Here is an 18,256-nt window from a genome sequence, read left to right as displayed (position 1 = left end):
AATTACGTACTCGTAAATCGTATTAATTTGTACAAAATTCATACGAATTAGCCACCTCTTAAATATCTGAATTACCATAAGATCAGGCTGGTTAATTCATTCTATGGTTTTTGTTTTAAAAAATGACTCTTAGGGGACGATGGAGGTGAAGTTGAAACAATCGAGTTGGAGAAGAATGCAGGTGGAGTTGGGTTTAGTCTTGAGGGAGGAAAAGGCTCCATTAATGGTGACAGACCACTAACAGTCAACAGAATATTTACAGGTGAGACTACAACTAAACCTTAAATGAATGATTCACGCAAAAATTTACATTTGCTTGAAGCGTACTTAGCCTCAGGTCATTAAAGATTTAAATGAGTTGGTTTCTTTCTCAGAACAGATTTGGAGAAATTTAGCTTTACATCAGTTGCTAACCAATGGATCCTGAGCAGTGAATGGGTGCCGTCAGAATGAGAGTCCAAACAGTAGATAAAAACATCACAGTAATCCACATCAGTCAAGTCCAACAATTAATGTCTTTTGTGAAAAGTGAAAAGCTACATTTTTGCAAAAATGTTAAAACGTCTTGATGAACTTATTACAAACATGCTTTTTTTCACTCTAAAATATTTATCAGCTGTTTCGACTCTCATTCTGACGGCACCCATTCACTGCAGAGGATCCATTGGTGAGCACGGGATGTAATGCTACATTTCTCTTTAAGAGTACTGTACTGTAAAAAATGCCTTTTTTAAGTGGGAAATAAAACAATGATTATTGGAGTATGAGCATATACCATTTCAGTCTTTTTACTTAAAATTCACATCTAATTCAATGCTACTTTGTTTGTAAATTTCAGAGAAAAAAGTGTTTCTACACCAAATTAATTTCAGTGTTGCATCAAAATATCCAAAACCTTTTATAAACTAACAAATATGATGTTGTTTTCTCATTTTGCTGAAATCTTTTTGCAAAATTATGTGGGTGCAGATTACATGTGGGCCTGCAAGTTAAAATGCAGCATGAATCATACAATATATACTGTATTTTCTCTGGCAGGGAGTGACGCTGAGCAAAAGGGGCTGAAGTCTGGTGATGAGGTACTGCAGATACAGGACTCGTCTCTGCAGGGTCTCACACGCTTTGAGGCCTGGACACTCATTAAAGGCCTAAATGATGGGCCATTCGCACTGGTCATTAAGAGAAAAAAAGGCGATGTTTCCACTGAGAAGCACCCAGAATAAAATACTGGACTTATCCCAAATTTGAATCAACTTTAAGTTATGCAATACCTAATTTCAAGCCATGGTGAAATGCCTCCACTTGCTAAAAAAAAAAAAGTACATTACAAATCAGTGTTAATTAAAAGCAGGGTTCCCATATGATTTGATCAATAATAATAATTTTTTTTTTTTTTACTGCAATCAAGAAAGGAGTGAAAAATAACTATTTCCATGACTGGGAAACCCTGTTGAGATCATTCAGTTGCCTTGATTGATCCATTTTACCATTAATTCATATTGACAATATGACTTTCATCTCCTATATGATGTGCATGATGTGCATCACTGCATGATGTGGTACTACATGGTAAGGAAAGCTTGTTTTATAGCGCTTCACTGTGCTGGTATAGGACCGTTTTACTGTTACAATCAGGGATTCATAAAACAATGAAAGTAAAAAAAAGATACTTTTCAAGTCTGCCTGTTTTGATGGAATGATTTGCACAAGCCTGTAAATAGTTTCGGATATATTTCTACAAATTTCACCAAAGCAGAAAGTAAAGAACATGTGATGAAGCATTTGTGGCACATGGTTTTCGAGAGATCAGAAATAGAATATTTAAAAAACATTTTTTTTTTTTTTTTTTTGTCAAATGCTCCCCCTAACAGTACATTGCTCTAGTTTTTCATCAAAGCCAGAAATAATAAATATATTCCTTTGATATTTTCAAGAATATCTACAGTATTATCTAACAGAATACACCTTTGATCATTAAAAAAATAATAATAACTACTGTGCCTCTGGTATTCTGGTCTTGTTAGTTTTTTTTCCCTCTTAAAAAGAAAGACCTTAATATATTGAAACTGTGTCAGAACAAAGATGTTTTACATGTAATTACTTTGTAATGTGCTTTGTTTTAATAATGTTGAAATAAAGTGTGATACAAAATATATATATTGTCATCAGTCATTTTTTTTATATCTGAAAACAGAATCTAAAAGGTGAATCATACAATGGGTTTTACAAAGTGCAATTTTTTTGTATTAAGTATTAACAAACAGTACACAGACGTCCCACGGTCAATGGCAGGTGGACATAAAAAACAGCACTGAGCAAAAACACACTAAAAACACATTTGAAATCAACATGAAATGAGAAATGACCTGATTTCAATGCACATTTCTAGGTCTATCACTGCATGTTATTAAAAATGATGTATTGTGAAAATACACTGGCTTGCTTCGCCCGTTACGAACCCGACTTGTCCCATCCAATCATCTGCCTCCATTCTGGTTTGTACCGCCCCTTTTTTCATGATCCAATCACTTTCAGGAGGATAAAATCAAGTACCGGCAAATGTTTTCTTCTAAATACATCAGTTTATAGAAGTAAAATGACTTGCAAATGACATTTCATGTTGATTTCAAGAAAATGTCAAATCTGGAATAATCAAAAACTCTCACTGAACTGAACTGAACTGACACACTGCTTTCGGAATGTAAATGTGTTATTAAAACATACAGAGAACTTTGCACAATACTAGTAAAGTCAAGCACACATTTCTTGCAAAAACTGATGTAAAATCTAGACTCCCAAAATAATCCTGAAATGCACTAGAGCATACTGCTCATTTACAGTATAAAAAAGCACACATTTTCAGGCCATAAGCATGCATTCACAGTAATTTCACTAACAGCATACAGGCATAAAAACACTAAGTACCTACTGGTTGAGACACATGTCAGGAGGACAATCGTGCAGCTAGACACAAAAGGGCAAACAGTAATTTGAAGAGGTCAAGAATTCACACAACACACACTGGGTTCTCTCTGAGGTCAGTCGTATATGATATATTAACAGTCCCTTTGTCCACGTGCGATTACAAGCAGAGATAAAAGGCCAAAATAGGATTAATTTCTACTATTTCTATGGAAAAGAAAAAAATCATAATTTCCATATTTTTTTAATGTTTTAAAAAGGTTGGGCAAAACGATCATTTTAAAAAAATGCACTCCCTTTTATTCCATGCATGTAAATTTAAATTAAACTGGCCACGCCTCACAGGATGCAAAATTTGAATAGAATTTGAAATTAGATTTAAAATTCAAATACAAATCAAACAACAAAGGAACATTTTAGCCAAACAATCATTTAGACTTTTGGGAAAATTTGAGCATTTGGGGAAATTAAAGGGAGATTTCACACCAAACCTGTATGAGTCTGAACCAAACAGTTGCTGGTAGCCATTTACTTCCATTGTTTGTTTGTTTTTTTACACTACGGAAGTCAATGGCTACCAGCCATAATTTGGTTTACCTACATTCCTCTAAATATATTTTGTCTTCAGCAAGAATACAGAATCTCATTTACATTTTGGAATAACTTAAGTTTGAGTAAATGATGGCAGAATTGTTTGGTAAACTATCTCTTTTAACTTTCTTCCATGGTTCATCATGGTTCATCAGTTAATTTATTAAGTACATAATATACTATATTAAATATTATTTTTTAATATTTCAGATGATTTCTTTACATTTCATTCAGTCACTTGTTTAATTAATCTTACATAAATTACAGTAAATTCTAATTCAAATTCAGCATCATGTTCTCGACCTCAATTCATACTCAGGAACTAAAAAAATGTGGTCATTCTTATTGACTCTGATTCCACACAGGATTCCACTCAACTCCCTGTTCTACTAGAATTCTCATTCATCTTAATGGCAGTTGCTCATCTGGCTGGCACAGGACCAAGTGGATGAGGATACTTGGATACACAAACACGAGGATACTTTCGATTGGCCATCAGTGGAGAAAAAAGCTTTATACTGGTTAAATAATCACCAGCAGGGTCACTGGGGTCATGCTAACCAGCTAAACCTTGAGCCTGCTGGTCTTTTATCATTATATCTAACATCCCTCATCATAATTCTATCATGATTGTTCTGGCCTTTTTTGTCAGTCTCAAAAATACAGTACATAAACTCAGCTGTGTTAACCGAGAACAGCAGCGATTGCAATTCTTCAAATTGGTCTGAAGATATGTGTCTGTCAGTAAACATTGATCTGCCAAAGCCTTTTATGCACTAAAATATCTCTATTCAAATATAGAAATACTTCAAATGTCTATCAAGAGCTCTGTGACTCAAATAAAAAGCTTATGGCTTAAATACTTCTGTTCCCAACCAAGAGTATGGAAATAACTTTCACTGTAGCTTCGGATTACACTGCAAAAAAAAAAAAAAAAAAAGAGATGCTATTTCTCAGTTATTGTGTCTTGTTCTGTGGTACAAGGTTCTAAAAATTTTTTTAAATCAAGAAGCAAAGTGATCTGTTTCTGAGAAATACACCCAAATGGAGTTTGGATATATTTGAACAAAAATAGATCAATTTCAGACCCCTCTGACAAATATTTCCTTTTTTAAGCATAAACTCAATTAATTTTGTGGCATTAAGTTCAGTTTCAGACTTCATATATTAATTCTGCATCTCAAGTAACTGTATCGTGATTTAGGATGTTGAGATATTTGATCGGCAAAAATATCAAGACAAAAATAATGAGGAAAATATTCATTGTGTAAAAGTGAATTAAGCCTAAAATCTGCAGAAAGCCTGTAAGAGTATCTGCCAAATGCATAAATGTATAATTCTTTTGTGCAAAAGTTCTCAGATTTTCTGAAATAATATGTCAAACAAAATGTTCCAGTACTCTTAACTCTGTATAAAATGGCCTATGTGCAGGTGTGTTTGGACACGTGTAACTATCGGAAGAATCAGGAATAAATCTAAAAGTACAGTAAACTCACTTTCCACTAAAGCTTGATTTAATGCAATTAGGTATTTGTGACCCTGGACCACAAAACCAGTCTTAAGTGTAAATTTTTTATTGAGATTTATACATCAACTGAAAGCTGAATAAATAAGTTTTCATTGATGTAAGGTTTATTAAGCTTGGATAATATTTGGCAGAGATACAACTATTTTAAAATCTGGAATCTGAGGGTGCAAAAAAATCTAAATACTGAGAAAAATCGCTTTTAAATTTGTCCAAATTAATTATTAGCAATGCATACTGCTAATCAAAAATTAAGTTTTGATATAGTTATGGTAGGAAATTTACTAAATATCTTCATAGAACATGATCTTTACTTAATATCCTAATGATTTTTTGCATAAAAGAAAAATCTATAATTTTGACCCATACAATGTATTTTTGGCTATTGCTAAAAGTATATATCCCAGCGACAGAAACTGGTTTTGTGCTCCAGGGTCACATTTAAGTTTAAAGGGGGTTATTATCTATAAAGTGCCATTGGTGCTATTTCAGCGTTTTTACGGCTTTGGTCAGGTTGCTGTAAAACTCCACCATACTACTGGGGAAAAATGAATCGACAACCGAACGAGGAAGCAGACCTCCAAGATCAGTCTGGAAAAAGCTGAACAGCTGCGTTTTGCCTGGTTCCCTACAGAGAGAGAGAGGAAAAAAGTAAACATTTTATGAACTAGCTCATGCATCTAAAATGTTATTTTTTACCACCATCTGCTGTCTGATGATTGAATTACATCAACCAAAGACCTGAGAAACTCACCCAGGAACAGGAACACAAAAGCAGCCACACGGATGGTTGAAGCCTCTGACGTAGCCAGGTTGAGGAGGACAGTTTGGATGGCTTACATTGGTAGCTAAAAATCGATGACAATATCAATAAAAGCATTATTAAGATAGTGGTCTAATGCTTATTTATAATGACCCTGTGATTCTATTCAGTGTCAGATTCAGATCCAATTAAAGGAGAAAGGCCATGCGTACCATTTGATGAAACCGTGCCATCCTCATAGCGTTTAACGGAAATGACATCAACAAAATCTCGAGGTGATATAATACCCATAGCAGCCGAAGGTGTGACTGTTCGACAGATCGAAACATCCTATGGAATGAAAAAGGATGGATATAGAAATTTATAAATCTACTGTTGCATGATCTCTGCTTTATGTACTAAATCATTGCAATGCCATGTGCACCATGAACATCTCAATGCAAATTAAAAATAAGAATTATTAATAGTGAAGCAAAGGGAAAAGGCAAAAATAGTTATTGTTTTCGAACAGGTATCCCACATACTTCTCTCTTCAGACACTGATGGGACAAACGCCCTCACGCTAAACTCACGCTATTGGTTGAGCAAATGTTGCTCTTTGGGCTGGTTTGTAAACTCAACAATCAGATCAATTTGCCATACACCCAAGTGTTTACACTTTTCGGGATGTTAGCCAACAAATGGCTTACTTATAGCTGGCTGTGCACATTAAACTGGGATTCAAGAGACTGTACAATCAATGATCTTTGACAATTTTAAATAAGAATCCTGAAATAAAACACTGTTTCATACACTAAGCTGTAAGAGGAACCGGTCAGGTCATATGATTTAACTCAACAATGATCTCCTTTCACATGGGTGTGTATTTGTGTTTTTCTTACCGAAGACACCTGCTCAAGCAGCTCAAACTTTTTTATATTAGCATCCCATTTTACACGTAGCCCATTTATTTCAGGTTTCAAGCAGTCCCACACCTTCTCTGGACTGCCATTGACAATCCCCTCACCCTTATACCTAAAAACCCCAAAGAACACACAATCACTGCTCATGCATACGGGACAAAGGTTAATGTCAATGCTGCCGTGATGTTTGCGCACAATGTCGACGGCACCGTGCAAAATGCTAGAAAAAAAAAAAGTAAATATGCAGAATATAGTGTGGATATAAATAAGTAAATGTTAAAACAATTAATAATTGTATAAAATAATCATGGTACTAATATATATATATATTATATATATATATATATATATATATATATATATATATATATATATATATATATATATATATATATATATAATGTTTATTAAGCAACATTACAGAGTTCTCAGTCTCACAGGCTGAATAGCCTAATGTTCAGTTTTATGAGTGAATTACCTTTCTCATATAGCCTAATAGCTATGTAAGAGAGGTTTCGCTCACTAAAGTATTTATACAACACATGCGCGAGAAGTCAGCACATATGACGTCACGGTGACAAATTCAGGATCATAGTTTAATTTACAAATGTATGCTTACACATATCCCGCGAATTCACAAGAGGGTCTCCAACACACCACAACATCATTCTAGAAATAAAACACAATGTTTGTTTATAGACCAACAACTGCAAAAAAATGACAAAATTACTCAGTTCTGTTGAATACTTACATTTTTCTTGCACGTTTTCCATCCGGACTCGTCTTTTCTGTAGCTCAACAGACGGTCTTCCACTGATCTGGCCATTTGTATGTAATCCATTACGATGAAGAGCGGTTATATTGTTTTTTTTTAAATATATTACTTTATCGCTTGTCCTGCACATGCAACGTTATTCAAATCGTTTTGTCGGGAGCTGCTAAATAGCGTCAAATTAAACAATTTACCTTCGATTTTTCCGGGATCTTGGTTCAAGTAACTTACTTACACTAACAGTGGCTACAGTTAAATATGCCAGTTTCTGGTATAATAGGTCAGATGTTGTCGGTTCATTCATTAGTTACAGATGATCACAGTGACTGTCATCGCGACCGAGCGGATAATGATACAGTTCAACAGAGATCAACGGAACGATGCAATTAAACATGCGCGATCAAAACGATAAAAAAGAGACAATTAACCTGTCTAACGCCATACAATCATCATAACTAAAAAAAAAAAATCAGTAAAAGGCCACTTCCTTAGTCAGTAGCTCGTCAGAAGAATGTTGCATTCTGGGAATTTGAGTTTTCGGATTTGATCCTGTTTTACAGGACGTTGACTCGTCCCCATTGTCGTATGTATTGTTAAATAAACACAGACTTATTTAAATATGAATTAGTTTCATAAAAATATTTTATTAATATCACATTTAGATGAACATGGAGCAATTTTGAATAATCGAGCTACTTTTGTTTGAGCAGATGTTGTATTTTTATCTATAATAAATAGAATTCTGTAGTAGGCTATTAACAATGGTTTTGATTAGTTTTGCTGTTTTGAAGTGTATCTCAAAACATTATATCCTTTGATGAAGTTACAGAAATCAGTACATCAAAAGCTGACAATCTCATCTAAACTCATTTTAAAAAATGGAATGCACTATTTACAACACCCACTTAATAAAAAAATCAGTGAGAGCAAACCAGTGCTAAAACAGAGGGTTTCATGACCCTTTAAAAAAGCACTAAAAATTACTTGACTGTCAATACCTCACAGTGCGTTTAAAAAATCTGCAACACACTTCTGGACTCAAACAGAGGTTTTTTTTTAACCTGTTAATCTGAATATTGATATTCAAAGTGTTACATTTTTATTTTTTTTTCGTACACACCCAATCTTGAATTCACGTTTTTCATCCTTGAATCAGACAGCACATTCTGCAAATCTCGATAGGCTACATGCAAAGTATACAGGGTAGTTATTTATTTGTGCTTTACAAGGCAAAACTGCAACTTTTATATGATAAACCTATATGTATTACACCAAATCACTGGCTCTGTTCCAAAACCAAGCTTCTACTGCTTCGGCAGCTGATTGTAAGCAGGGATCCTAACTACAATGAGAATTCATAAATGACTGGAACACACCTCATAGACAGCTCCTGGCATTCAAAATGTATCATTTGCATGTGCTACACTACACACTAACATATTTTTTCATAATTTAATGGAATGCACTATTTATAATAATAATTTCTCTCAACTCTATCCACCATCTTGGATGGATATACTGTATGCTGTTTTTTAGATGCAGGCAGAAGAGGGAATACTCAGTTCCCCATTTGCAACGTCAATAATTTCTAGTCATGCTTTATTCCAAACAACCTGGAACTCAGAACTAACTCAACTCCATTTAAAGGAATACACCATTATTTTTAAAAATAGGCTCATTTTCCAACTCCCCTAGAGTTAAACAGTTGAGATTTACTGTTTTCGAATCCATTCAGCCGATCTCCGGGTCTGGCGGTAACGCTTTTAGCTTAGCATAGATCATTGAAACTGATGAGACAATTAGCATCTCGCAGTGTTCACTGTTCCTGCTGCACCCATGGTATGGCAGCAGTGTTCCTTGATTATTACGCTGGAATAAGCTATAGTTCCTAGCCATATCAGCCTATAGAAAATAGCAACTTTTAATTTTCTTTCGGTCTTAGTGCACAATGTAACATCAGAAGAGTCAGGTTTAAATAAGAAAAATATCAAAACTCTTTGGTCATTTTTTAGCGAGATGCTAACATTCTAATCAGATTCAAAGATCTATGCTACTGCCAGACCCGGAGATCGGATGAATGCATTTATAAAAGGTAAAACTCAACTGTTTAACTCTAGGGGAGCTGGAAAATGAGCCGATTTTCAAAAACAGTGTAGTGTTCCCTTAAAATAACCAATAGAATGTCACTTTAGTTGCCATCAACTTGAAAACTGTTCTTCTTGAAGTTGGGAATTGATTTATCTACTCTGAATTAGTTGGATTATCCTTACTTGTGCACTATTCAAGTAGTTATTTTTAAGCAGAAGTGGGAGGATCTCATAGATATGTATAGCCCCTTTCACACTGCATGTCGGACCCGGCAAATTGCTGGAACATTGCCGTGTCGCCTTCTGCGTGAAAGCAAACATGACCCGGCAACAATTGCCGGAACACTTAATCGTGTATTTGCCGGAATCACAGTGTGAAAGGGGCTTATATGATGCCACATTCGATCACTCTAGACAGGTCAACATGTCCACCATCTTGGAATGGTCACTGTGTCATCACTTACAGTAAAACAAAAACAAAAAAATAATGAATTTTCCAACATGCCACAACAGTGCACAGCCTCTGGTTGTAAAAACTGCCAAAATTCCTGAAGAAATGGGATAAACTTTCATAAGTGAGAATGTGTTAGCTTGTGTTTTTAATATGTATTAACTCAATGTTACAGGTTTCTAAATTGTGGTACAGTAAGTTTTTAATGCTGTGTTAGCTAATGGCTTTATTGGAGTTCAGCAAAATCATCTGCTAAAGTCTGTTGCAGATACAGATATTCATACATGCGTATATCAACGGTTGCAGACGCATAGTTGCTCTCGAGTGTTCATGGACTGTCTTTGACCATTTCAATATGGTGGGTGGCTTACATATAGATGCCCATAAATCATCTATGTATGCATATCTATGGGAGAATCCAAGTTGTTTGGAATGCTGCGTTTCTCATGGTGCATTCTGGTAAAGGATGCATACGAATTACAAAATTCGAAATTCGGCCAGAAGGTGGGGTTTCAAGGCTAGAATACACTACAGGAGTTTTGCCTGTAGTTTTGCCCTGAACAAGTTGATCCTAGTGTCCAAAAGTCATTCTGCAGATTTTGGGCAGTCAGAGTTCACAGAAAATTGCGTACTGTATGATGGTCCACTTGATCCTATCCAGCTGGATGATATCAAACGCGTTTGATATTTTAAGCAGATTTTTGAATATATTGTTTTCATTTGTCACATGTCTTCTAGCAACAACTGAAATGTCATCAGATCATGTATGATGCCTAATGTTTCCAAATCTGTTCTGATTTTAAAAGAAGTGTTGGTGTAAACCTAAAAAGCTTCCATCAGTATGAAGACAGCTTACCAGTGTTTTCGAACAGAGCCAAAATCTCAGTTTTACTGTAGCTCTAAACAGGTTAAACGTTGGAGCAGGCAAGATCATCAGTACGAGGAACATTCAGTTTAACGCTGTTCTTGGATTTCTTTTTGGTCAGCTTAGCGCTGGACTTCAGGTACTTCTCTTTGTTGTGAATGACTTGGATGTATTGGTCAGTGCTGCTGTTTTGCTGGTCACTACTGGATGCTAGCGATGCCGAATCCGATTCGGTCAGCGACGGCTCCACTTTATGCTTGGTCTTGGGCTTGATGTATGGTTCACCATACCTGTGAGCTGACTCTGGGCCTTGGATGTTTGTTTGAGGGTCGTTCACCCAGTCATCTTCTTGATCGTCCTCTTCTTCATCGCCGTATGAACCCTGCTCCATAGACAACTGACTGTTTATCGTATTGCCAATGTAGAATCGCGTTGTCTGATGGATATCTGACAGCAATCTTGGACGGCTCGACTGTTTGGACGACCCCCTCCTCGTGCTGCTCTTCAGATCTTCCTCTTCCTCCTCCTCTTCCTCACTGAGGTGTGGCTGGTGGCTTCGGTGAGGAGTACGAGGAATGTAGCACTTCACACTGCGTGGATAAAGCTCTACGATCTCCGTTGGTTCGTCTGCGAGGTGGTAATGTCTTGGTATGCGTGTATTTGAGCGCATGAGCTTCTTGCGAGCTTCGTGTTCATTGACAATGACATATCGTGTCGCATGTGTCCGGCGGCCCGCGTAGCTCTGAGCCGTGGTTACACTGGGCTCGATGCGCATAGGCCGGAGGTTCTTCCGAAACAGCGGATCGGAGTGGATGTTTTCAGCATACCGTGCACAGGGGTTATAGGCCATGTTGTGATAGGACTTGGAGCGGCAGGATCCACTGTTGCTGCCCAAGTACCCAGAATGCCTGGATATTAGAAAATGCAACATGTGAAATTAATGTGTGTGCACATATTCGGTCTACCTTTTATAAACTCAAACAACACACATTTACCTTTATGATGCAGCTTGTAATTAATGTTAAAGGAATAGTTCAACCAAAACTGCAGTTCTTTTGTTTTTTCATCATTTACTAAGTAGTTCCAAAAGCTTTATTCGGTCTTTATTGACATTTGACTTTATAACTCACAATTTTGACCTTTTATCTCGCAATTCTGACTTTAACAATTCTGGCTTTATAACTAGCAATTCTGACTTTATAACTAGCAATTGTGTAATAGTCAGAAAAAAACATCAGAATTGTGAGTTAAAACGTCGCAATAACCTTGTTTTATGTTTTATTCAGTAGTGGGAACGGGCTTCCATAAAAAGGAGATGTTAAGACAAAAAAAAAAAAAAGGATGGTGATTTATACGGTCAATGACTAAAACCACCAGAAAAGTAATCTGCCCACATTCTACTTAAGCGCTCACTTTGTGTTTCACAGAAAAAGGAAAACAATGTAGGGTTGAAATGACATGATGGTGAGTAAATGATGACCATGTCTTCAGTTTTAGTGAACATTTCCTTTAATTAAGTAGTATGAAGTGCATTGCATTTTATGAAATGAAAGGTAAAGTCAAATTAAGTTTTACTCTCAAAGTGCAAGCACTTATGACCCTATGATCTGATATGATAAAGCAATATAAGGTATAGATACAGATAGATATTTAAGCTTGATTTTTTTTATTTTTGAGTGAAGCTCTTTGAACAGCATCTACTTTTACATTTATCCATTTAGCAAACACTGACCTACAAAGAAAGAACATCACAAGCAATGTATCCCAAAGCAATGCTTCATGAGACACACATTGCCAAGTATAATATGAGTATAACATCAAATGAAGAAAAGTATAGAAAGAGAGAATGATTGATATTTGAGTTTAATAAATAATAAATTAAAAAAGCACATTTAATGCACATAAACAATTGAAGCCAAGAAAGTCAGTGTTCTAAACGGTTTAAAGCAGAAATATAAAGTTTTTATTTTGTTAAAGCACTTAACATGAATTATTCAAAAAGTGTTGCAGTTTTTTGTTTGGTCAGTAAAGCAGTCCAAATTACACTTTTTGAGCAGGGACTAATTTTCAGAGTAGATGAACTTCTGGTTATGATTTACTGACATAATTCCTGCAGTGCAGTTTGCTTTATGCATCCTAATGCATATCAAGCTGAAGTAACACGGTATGAAAAATTAAATATTTGGATACATTACACAGACACAACATCAGCAAGTGCTTCTGTCACACTAGTCTTACATTATGTCAAAAACCTATAATGTTTAAATATAGTGGCTGTGCTTTTGAAACAGTGTTTCAAGTGTAGTATTTTACTTTACCCACTTTACTATAATCCAGGTAATAATCCATTATTTTTTACCTTAAAAGAAATGAGGACCGATATTATTTTCTGCATTAAGTGCCACAGATGCTGTTGATATAGCTTCATTTGTATTGAATTCTAGAACACTGCTTTAATGGATGACACTCATAGGTAAAAACAAAATTGCAGAGTTATGCTTATTCATAACCAAACCTGATGGGTATGTACTCCACTCGTCGTACTTGTCTTTGGGGAACTGAGGGGCTGTTGTACATTCTGAAAGCACTACACGGGCAGAAATGGAGGGCAATGAAACGTCATGAACTGAAGATGTATGGAAACTAAGCAGCAGTGAAATATAAAGCCACAGATCAGCACAGACCTACTGGCCACAGGCTCTGCTCTGTGTTTCTGCCGCACAGGAACAGAGGGGCTCCGAGTCGCTCCGGCGGCTCTAGGGATGTCCGGCCGTGAAGCAGACTGTGTTATGGTCCGGATGCCATGGCGAACGGGAGATTCAAAGTTGGTGACGCTGCCGTTGCGGCGCGGAGGAGAGGCAGGCGACTCAATACTAGTAATGTCACTCTCTTGTTCCAGCTTTTTATCACCACCCTCAGGTCCCTGCAGACGTGCTGTAAATCACACATTTACACACTCAAATGTCCAGCCAACTGGTGACAAGCTGATATTGGCTTATGACGTTATATATTGTGAGTAGGCTACATCATTTTGGCCGGTACTGAAATGGGCCGGAAATGTTCTGTTGTATTCGTAATAGTTTATAGACAAAGTACCTGCAGCTAACTGAAATACTTTCTTCTTGTCGTCTGTCCTCTCCTGCAACAGGAGATTTAATTAGCATTATAAAATAAACTGCTGGAGAAATGAGATTATATGAAATCCAAAGACCTCCTCCTGTTTCACTCAGGTTCCTTATTGTAAATCACGGATGTGTTAAATGAACCGAAATACATCATGATGATATTCAGTTTCGAGTGCTTACGGTCTGCAGCTGCAGTCTCAGCTGGCTGTTGGTGACTTTGAGTGATCTAGCGATGGATTGGAGATAGTAGATCAGCATGCTGAAAGAGACAGCCACGAACAACACAAGCTTGAGTAACTGGCCTCTGTCAGGCTCGCCTGGTCGGATTATGTTGGCTTGACAAAACCAACATGATGATATTGGACATTAAGGGGAAGGTAACTCTCTAATCATATGCCAAAACTTGTAAATGTAACTCCTAAAGTAGCAGCAATGAAGCTATGCTCCTCGTTAACTGAACCAATCTGTGTTTTTCCTACAGCTGACTATGAAAAACAACTATAGTGCATTACAATAAATCCCAGCAAGGACACATTCATCTGATCCAAAATGACAGTAAGGTTTATTTACCTTCTATTCTATAGAAAACAGGTATTTTAAATTCTAATAATATTTAACAATAATTCTTATTTTCTCAGTGGTAATTAAGGCCAGTGTAGAGAGAAGTGGTCTACTTACAAGAGTAGCAGCAGAGCGGGCAGCACCACCACAGGACTGGTGACGTAACTCATTACTTTACGGAACCACAGCGGAAAGTCATTGGCAATGGTTTCGGAGATGATGTCGTAAATCTTCTCCTGGCCACTACAGAGCAGCAGAGGAAAGTGTGAAGAAATGTCCTTTATGCACATTTTAAACAATTATAATACTGCGCTAATATTTGATTCTGAATAGTGAATCATTTTGCAATGCAATATTTTTGTACAAGTGATGCTGAACTGTATTTTAACTGTATTTTCCACATATTGGTGCTGATCACATACTCAACTCAAATAAATTGAATGTGTATTTATTCATTTATTTTGAACATAGCTGTGTAGTTAGTAAGATGACCAATAAAAACTACAGTTTATAATTTTTTAAATAGTTTTTATTTTGAATTTCCATTTTAAATACAATTTTAGTTGAAATTTAAGTAATTTTATTGGTTTAAAAAATTTCTATACAGTATGCATTAATTATCTTTGTTTCATTATTATTTTAGTTATTTTAGTGCATAAAGTTAAACTAAATGAAAATGTAAAATGTTGCCTTGGCAGGTAGCTGAAAACATAATAATAATAATAATAATAAAAGTAGCATATACAGGTGCATCTCAGTAAATGAGAATGTCATGGAAAAGCTCATTTATTTCAGTAATTCAACTCAAATTGTGAAACTCGTGTATTAAATAAATTCAATGCACACAGACTGAAGTGGTTTTAGTCTTTGTTTTTTTAAATTGTGATGATTTTGCCTCAGATTTAACCCACATTTAACCCCCCCAATTCACAAATCTCAACCAATTAGAATATGGTGACATGCCAATCAGCTAATCAACTCAAAACACCTGCAAAGGTTTCCTGAGCCTTCAAAATGATCTGACAGTTGTCCAGAAGACAATTATTGGCACCCTTCACAAGGAGGGTAAGCCACAAACATTCATTACCAAAGAAGCTGGCTGTTCACAGAGTGCTGTATCCAAGCATGTTAACAGAAAGTTGAGTGGAAGGGAAAAGTGTGGAAGAAAAAGATGCAAAACCAACCGAGAGAACCGCAACCTTATGAGGATTGTCAAGTTAAATCGATTCAAGAATTTGAGTGAACTTCATAAGGAATGGACTGAGGCTGGGGTTAAGGCATCAAGAGCCACCACACACAGACGTGTCAAGGAATTTGCTGAACCACAGACAAAGTCAGATGCGTCTTACCTGGGCGAGAAGAAGAACTGGACTGTTGCCCAGTGGTCCAAAGTCCTCTTTTCAGATGAGAGCAAGTTTTGTATTTAATTTGTAAACCAAGGTCCTAGAGTCTGGAGGTAGTGTGGAGAAGCTCATAGCCCAAGTTGCTTGAAGTCCAGTGTTAAGTTTCCAGTCTGTGATGATTTGGGGTGCAATGTCATCCACTTGTGTTGGTCCATTGTGTTTTTGGAAAACCAAAGTCACTGCACCTGTTTACCAAGAAATTTCAGCCGAACAGCTTTTTGAAGATGCTGATTTCATTTTCCAGCAGGATGTGGCAATTGGTGAATTGGTGGGTTTTTCATCACAATTAAAAGAACCAAAGACAAACTACTTCAGTCTGTGTGCATTGAATTTATTTAATACACGAGTATTGAGATGCACCTGTATATTTTGGAAATATTTACATGTATGTACATTTATATATTTATATTTTATTATATTTAAATATATTTAATATATAAACAACATTTTTCGTATATACATGCATGTATTTGATTTTATATATACATAAAAAATATACACAGTACACACACATATTTTGTGAACTAAAACTTTTATTTTGGATGCAAATCATTTTGATAGCACTAATATATACACACAACTATAGTATATCGCAGTAGTTTGTATGTAGCATGCAGTGTATACTGTTTGGTTTCTTTGCATTTCCATTAGTGCCACCAAACAAAATTGCTAAAATACTGATTATTAAAAAAAAGAAGCTACCAAACACTCCCTGCATCTGTAATTTAATCTCATCCCAAAGTCACACCAACGTTTGAGTAAGTATCGCTGTGTCGACCTGTTCGTGATTCAGAGTAATGCTTTAACACTTTGAAGGGTAGTCAAGCGCAAATGGCTTACCAATACACATCACCTTAAATGAGATTAGACAGCCCCACAGAGGAAAGTTTTATTTACCTGAATGGTCCACAGTACTGAGACGGCCGGTACCTTACAATGGCAAAAATGGTCGGTAACATACACAGGAAAAGCATGAAGAGAAGCATCGCCAGATAGAAATTATTTGATCTGGGGAATAAAATAAATTTCAATCAAAAACCTTAATCTACTTTGAATTCACTCAAGTAGACTATGAAACTGGTCATATCTGATAGGTTACACACTCCCCGTCTACAGTGGGATGATTCCTTTTTATAACAGACATAAAACACAGCACTGAAGATGAAATACGCTTAGACTACACGGTAATGTTTCGCCTCACATCTGCGACTGACTGATAATGCTATGAAGATGCAATTACATAAATCTGAAAGGGAGAGCGAGACTGATGCTTTGACCAACCCAGTCGCTTGTCACACTGAAGTATCCACTGTTATCTCTGTACTCACCACACTGGAAAACCAGAGGGATTTGAATTCAGTCAAGCAGAGAACAAAAGTGTTACGTTCAGAGAGTCCTTGAGCCATGCACTGAATACTGGCTGACTTTAAATTAATCTCACAGCTCGTAAAAGCTAAATTGTTTCACATTGCAGCTCTTGTCAGAGGCATTTACACTCCTCATTGTTTTCCAGCAAAGGAAGCATGCAGAAATAGGCTGGGGATGTTTTTAAGTAAGAAAGATGTAGAAAAAACAGCTTCTTGTTGTAATTCAATCTAAACATATCTGGATTTGATGAAAAAAAAAAAAGGCTGCCAATTTCTTTTTATAGGTTTAGTATAGGGTTGATTTGACTAACTCTGTTCACTAACCATATGCAATGCTATACGATTGTAAGAATAATCTTTTTATTTTTTTTATTTTTTTGTCCAAACTGAATGTGAAATGCAACAGTTCACCAGCTAATCACAATATATTTAATGTTTACATTTTGATTCATATGCATTTGATATACATTTGTCCTCATATATAAGTCGCTTTGTATAAAAGCATCTGCTAAATGCCTAATAAATGTAAATGTATACAATTTTATCCAAAGCTACAATGCGCCTTGCCAAGGTATTAATGTCAACACAGTTTGTGAATGTAAACAAACTATGGTATCTGTGCAAGCCTTGCAGTGCAAATATATACATGCTGAATATATCTATTTCTAGATTATTTTCCGCCAATGTCAGTGCTTCATTTAAAGTGGTCTCGTGCTTTAGTGTTGATGTCAGCCCTGTCAAGCAGTTTTGGCAGGCTGCCTCTTACCGCCTACAAAAGTGTGCAGTGTCAAAACATCAAAGGCCAAGAGATGCAAGTTACAAACACTGAATATTAAATGTCAACTGCAAACAATAAATATTAAAAGAGATTTGATGATTAAAATGATATAAACAAAGCTCCTTTGGTATTTTAATTGCACCT

General features: G+C 36.0%; 3 protein-coding genes across 3 annotated transcripts in view; 1 reads left to right on the top strand and 2 right to left on the bottom strand.

Moving 5' to 3' along the window:
- il16 (interleukin 16) overlaps nt 1-2,153 on the top strand; it is a 31,452-nt gene extending 29,299 nt beyond the window's left edge. The window contains exons 21-22 of the mRNA XM_052560905.1: nt 134-262; nt 1,039-2,153. Coding sequence (XP_052416865.1) covers nt 134-262; nt 1,039-1,223 — 314 coding nt within the window. The 3' untranslated portion in view covers nt 1,224-2,153. The remainder of the gene's footprint in view (nt 1-133; nt 263-1,038) is intronic.
- Nucleotides 2,154-2,157: 4 nt separating this feature from the next.
- stard5 (StAR-related lipid transfer (START) domain containing 5) lies at nt 2,158-7,993 on the bottom strand. The gene is made up of 6 exons (XM_052560906.1): nt 7,455-7,993; nt 7,323-7,372; nt 6,683-6,815; nt 6,014-6,131; nt 5,793-5,886; nt 2,158-5,666 (listed from the first exon to the last, which is right to left on the bottom strand). Exons 1-6 carry the CDS (start codon nt 7,542-7,544, stop codon nt 5,522-5,524), a joined length of 630 nt encoding a protein of 209 aa, XP_052416866.1. The 5' UTR covers nt 7,545-7,993; the 3' UTR covers nt 2,158-5,521.
- Nucleotides 7,994-10,509: 2,516 nt separating this feature from the next.
- The window catches only part of LOC127961843 (transmembrane channel-like protein 3), a 35,889-nt gene continuing 28,142 nt past the window's right edge, over nt 10,510-18,256 (bottom strand). The window contains exons 18-24 of the mRNA XM_052561113.1: nt 16,865-16,975; nt 14,682-14,807; nt 14,184-14,262; nt 13,975-14,017; nt 13,563-13,812; nt 13,394-13,465; nt 10,510-11,786 (exon numbers count right to left, since the gene is read on the bottom strand). Coding sequence (XP_052417073.1) covers nt 10,922-11,786; nt 13,394-13,465; nt 13,563-13,812; nt 13,975-14,017; nt 14,184-14,262; nt 14,682-14,807; nt 16,865-16,975 — 1,546 coding nt within the window. The 3' untranslated portion in view covers nt 10,510-10,921. The remainder of the gene's footprint in view (nt 11,787-13,393; nt 13,466-13,562; nt 13,813-13,974; nt 14,018-14,183; nt 14,263-14,681; nt 14,808-16,864; nt 16,976-18,256) is intronic.

This window comes from Carassius gibelio, chromosome B7 (genome assembly GCF_023724105.1).
Source record: "Carassius gibelio isolate Cgi1373 ecotype wild population from Czech Republic chromosome B7, carGib1.2-hapl.c, whole genome shotgun sequence".
NCBI classification, from domain to species: domain Eukaryota; kingdom Metazoa; phylum Chordata; class Actinopteri; order Cypriniformes; family Cyprinidae; genus Carassius; species Carassius gibelio.
This window is presented reverse-complemented; position numbering and strand designations above follow the sequence as displayed.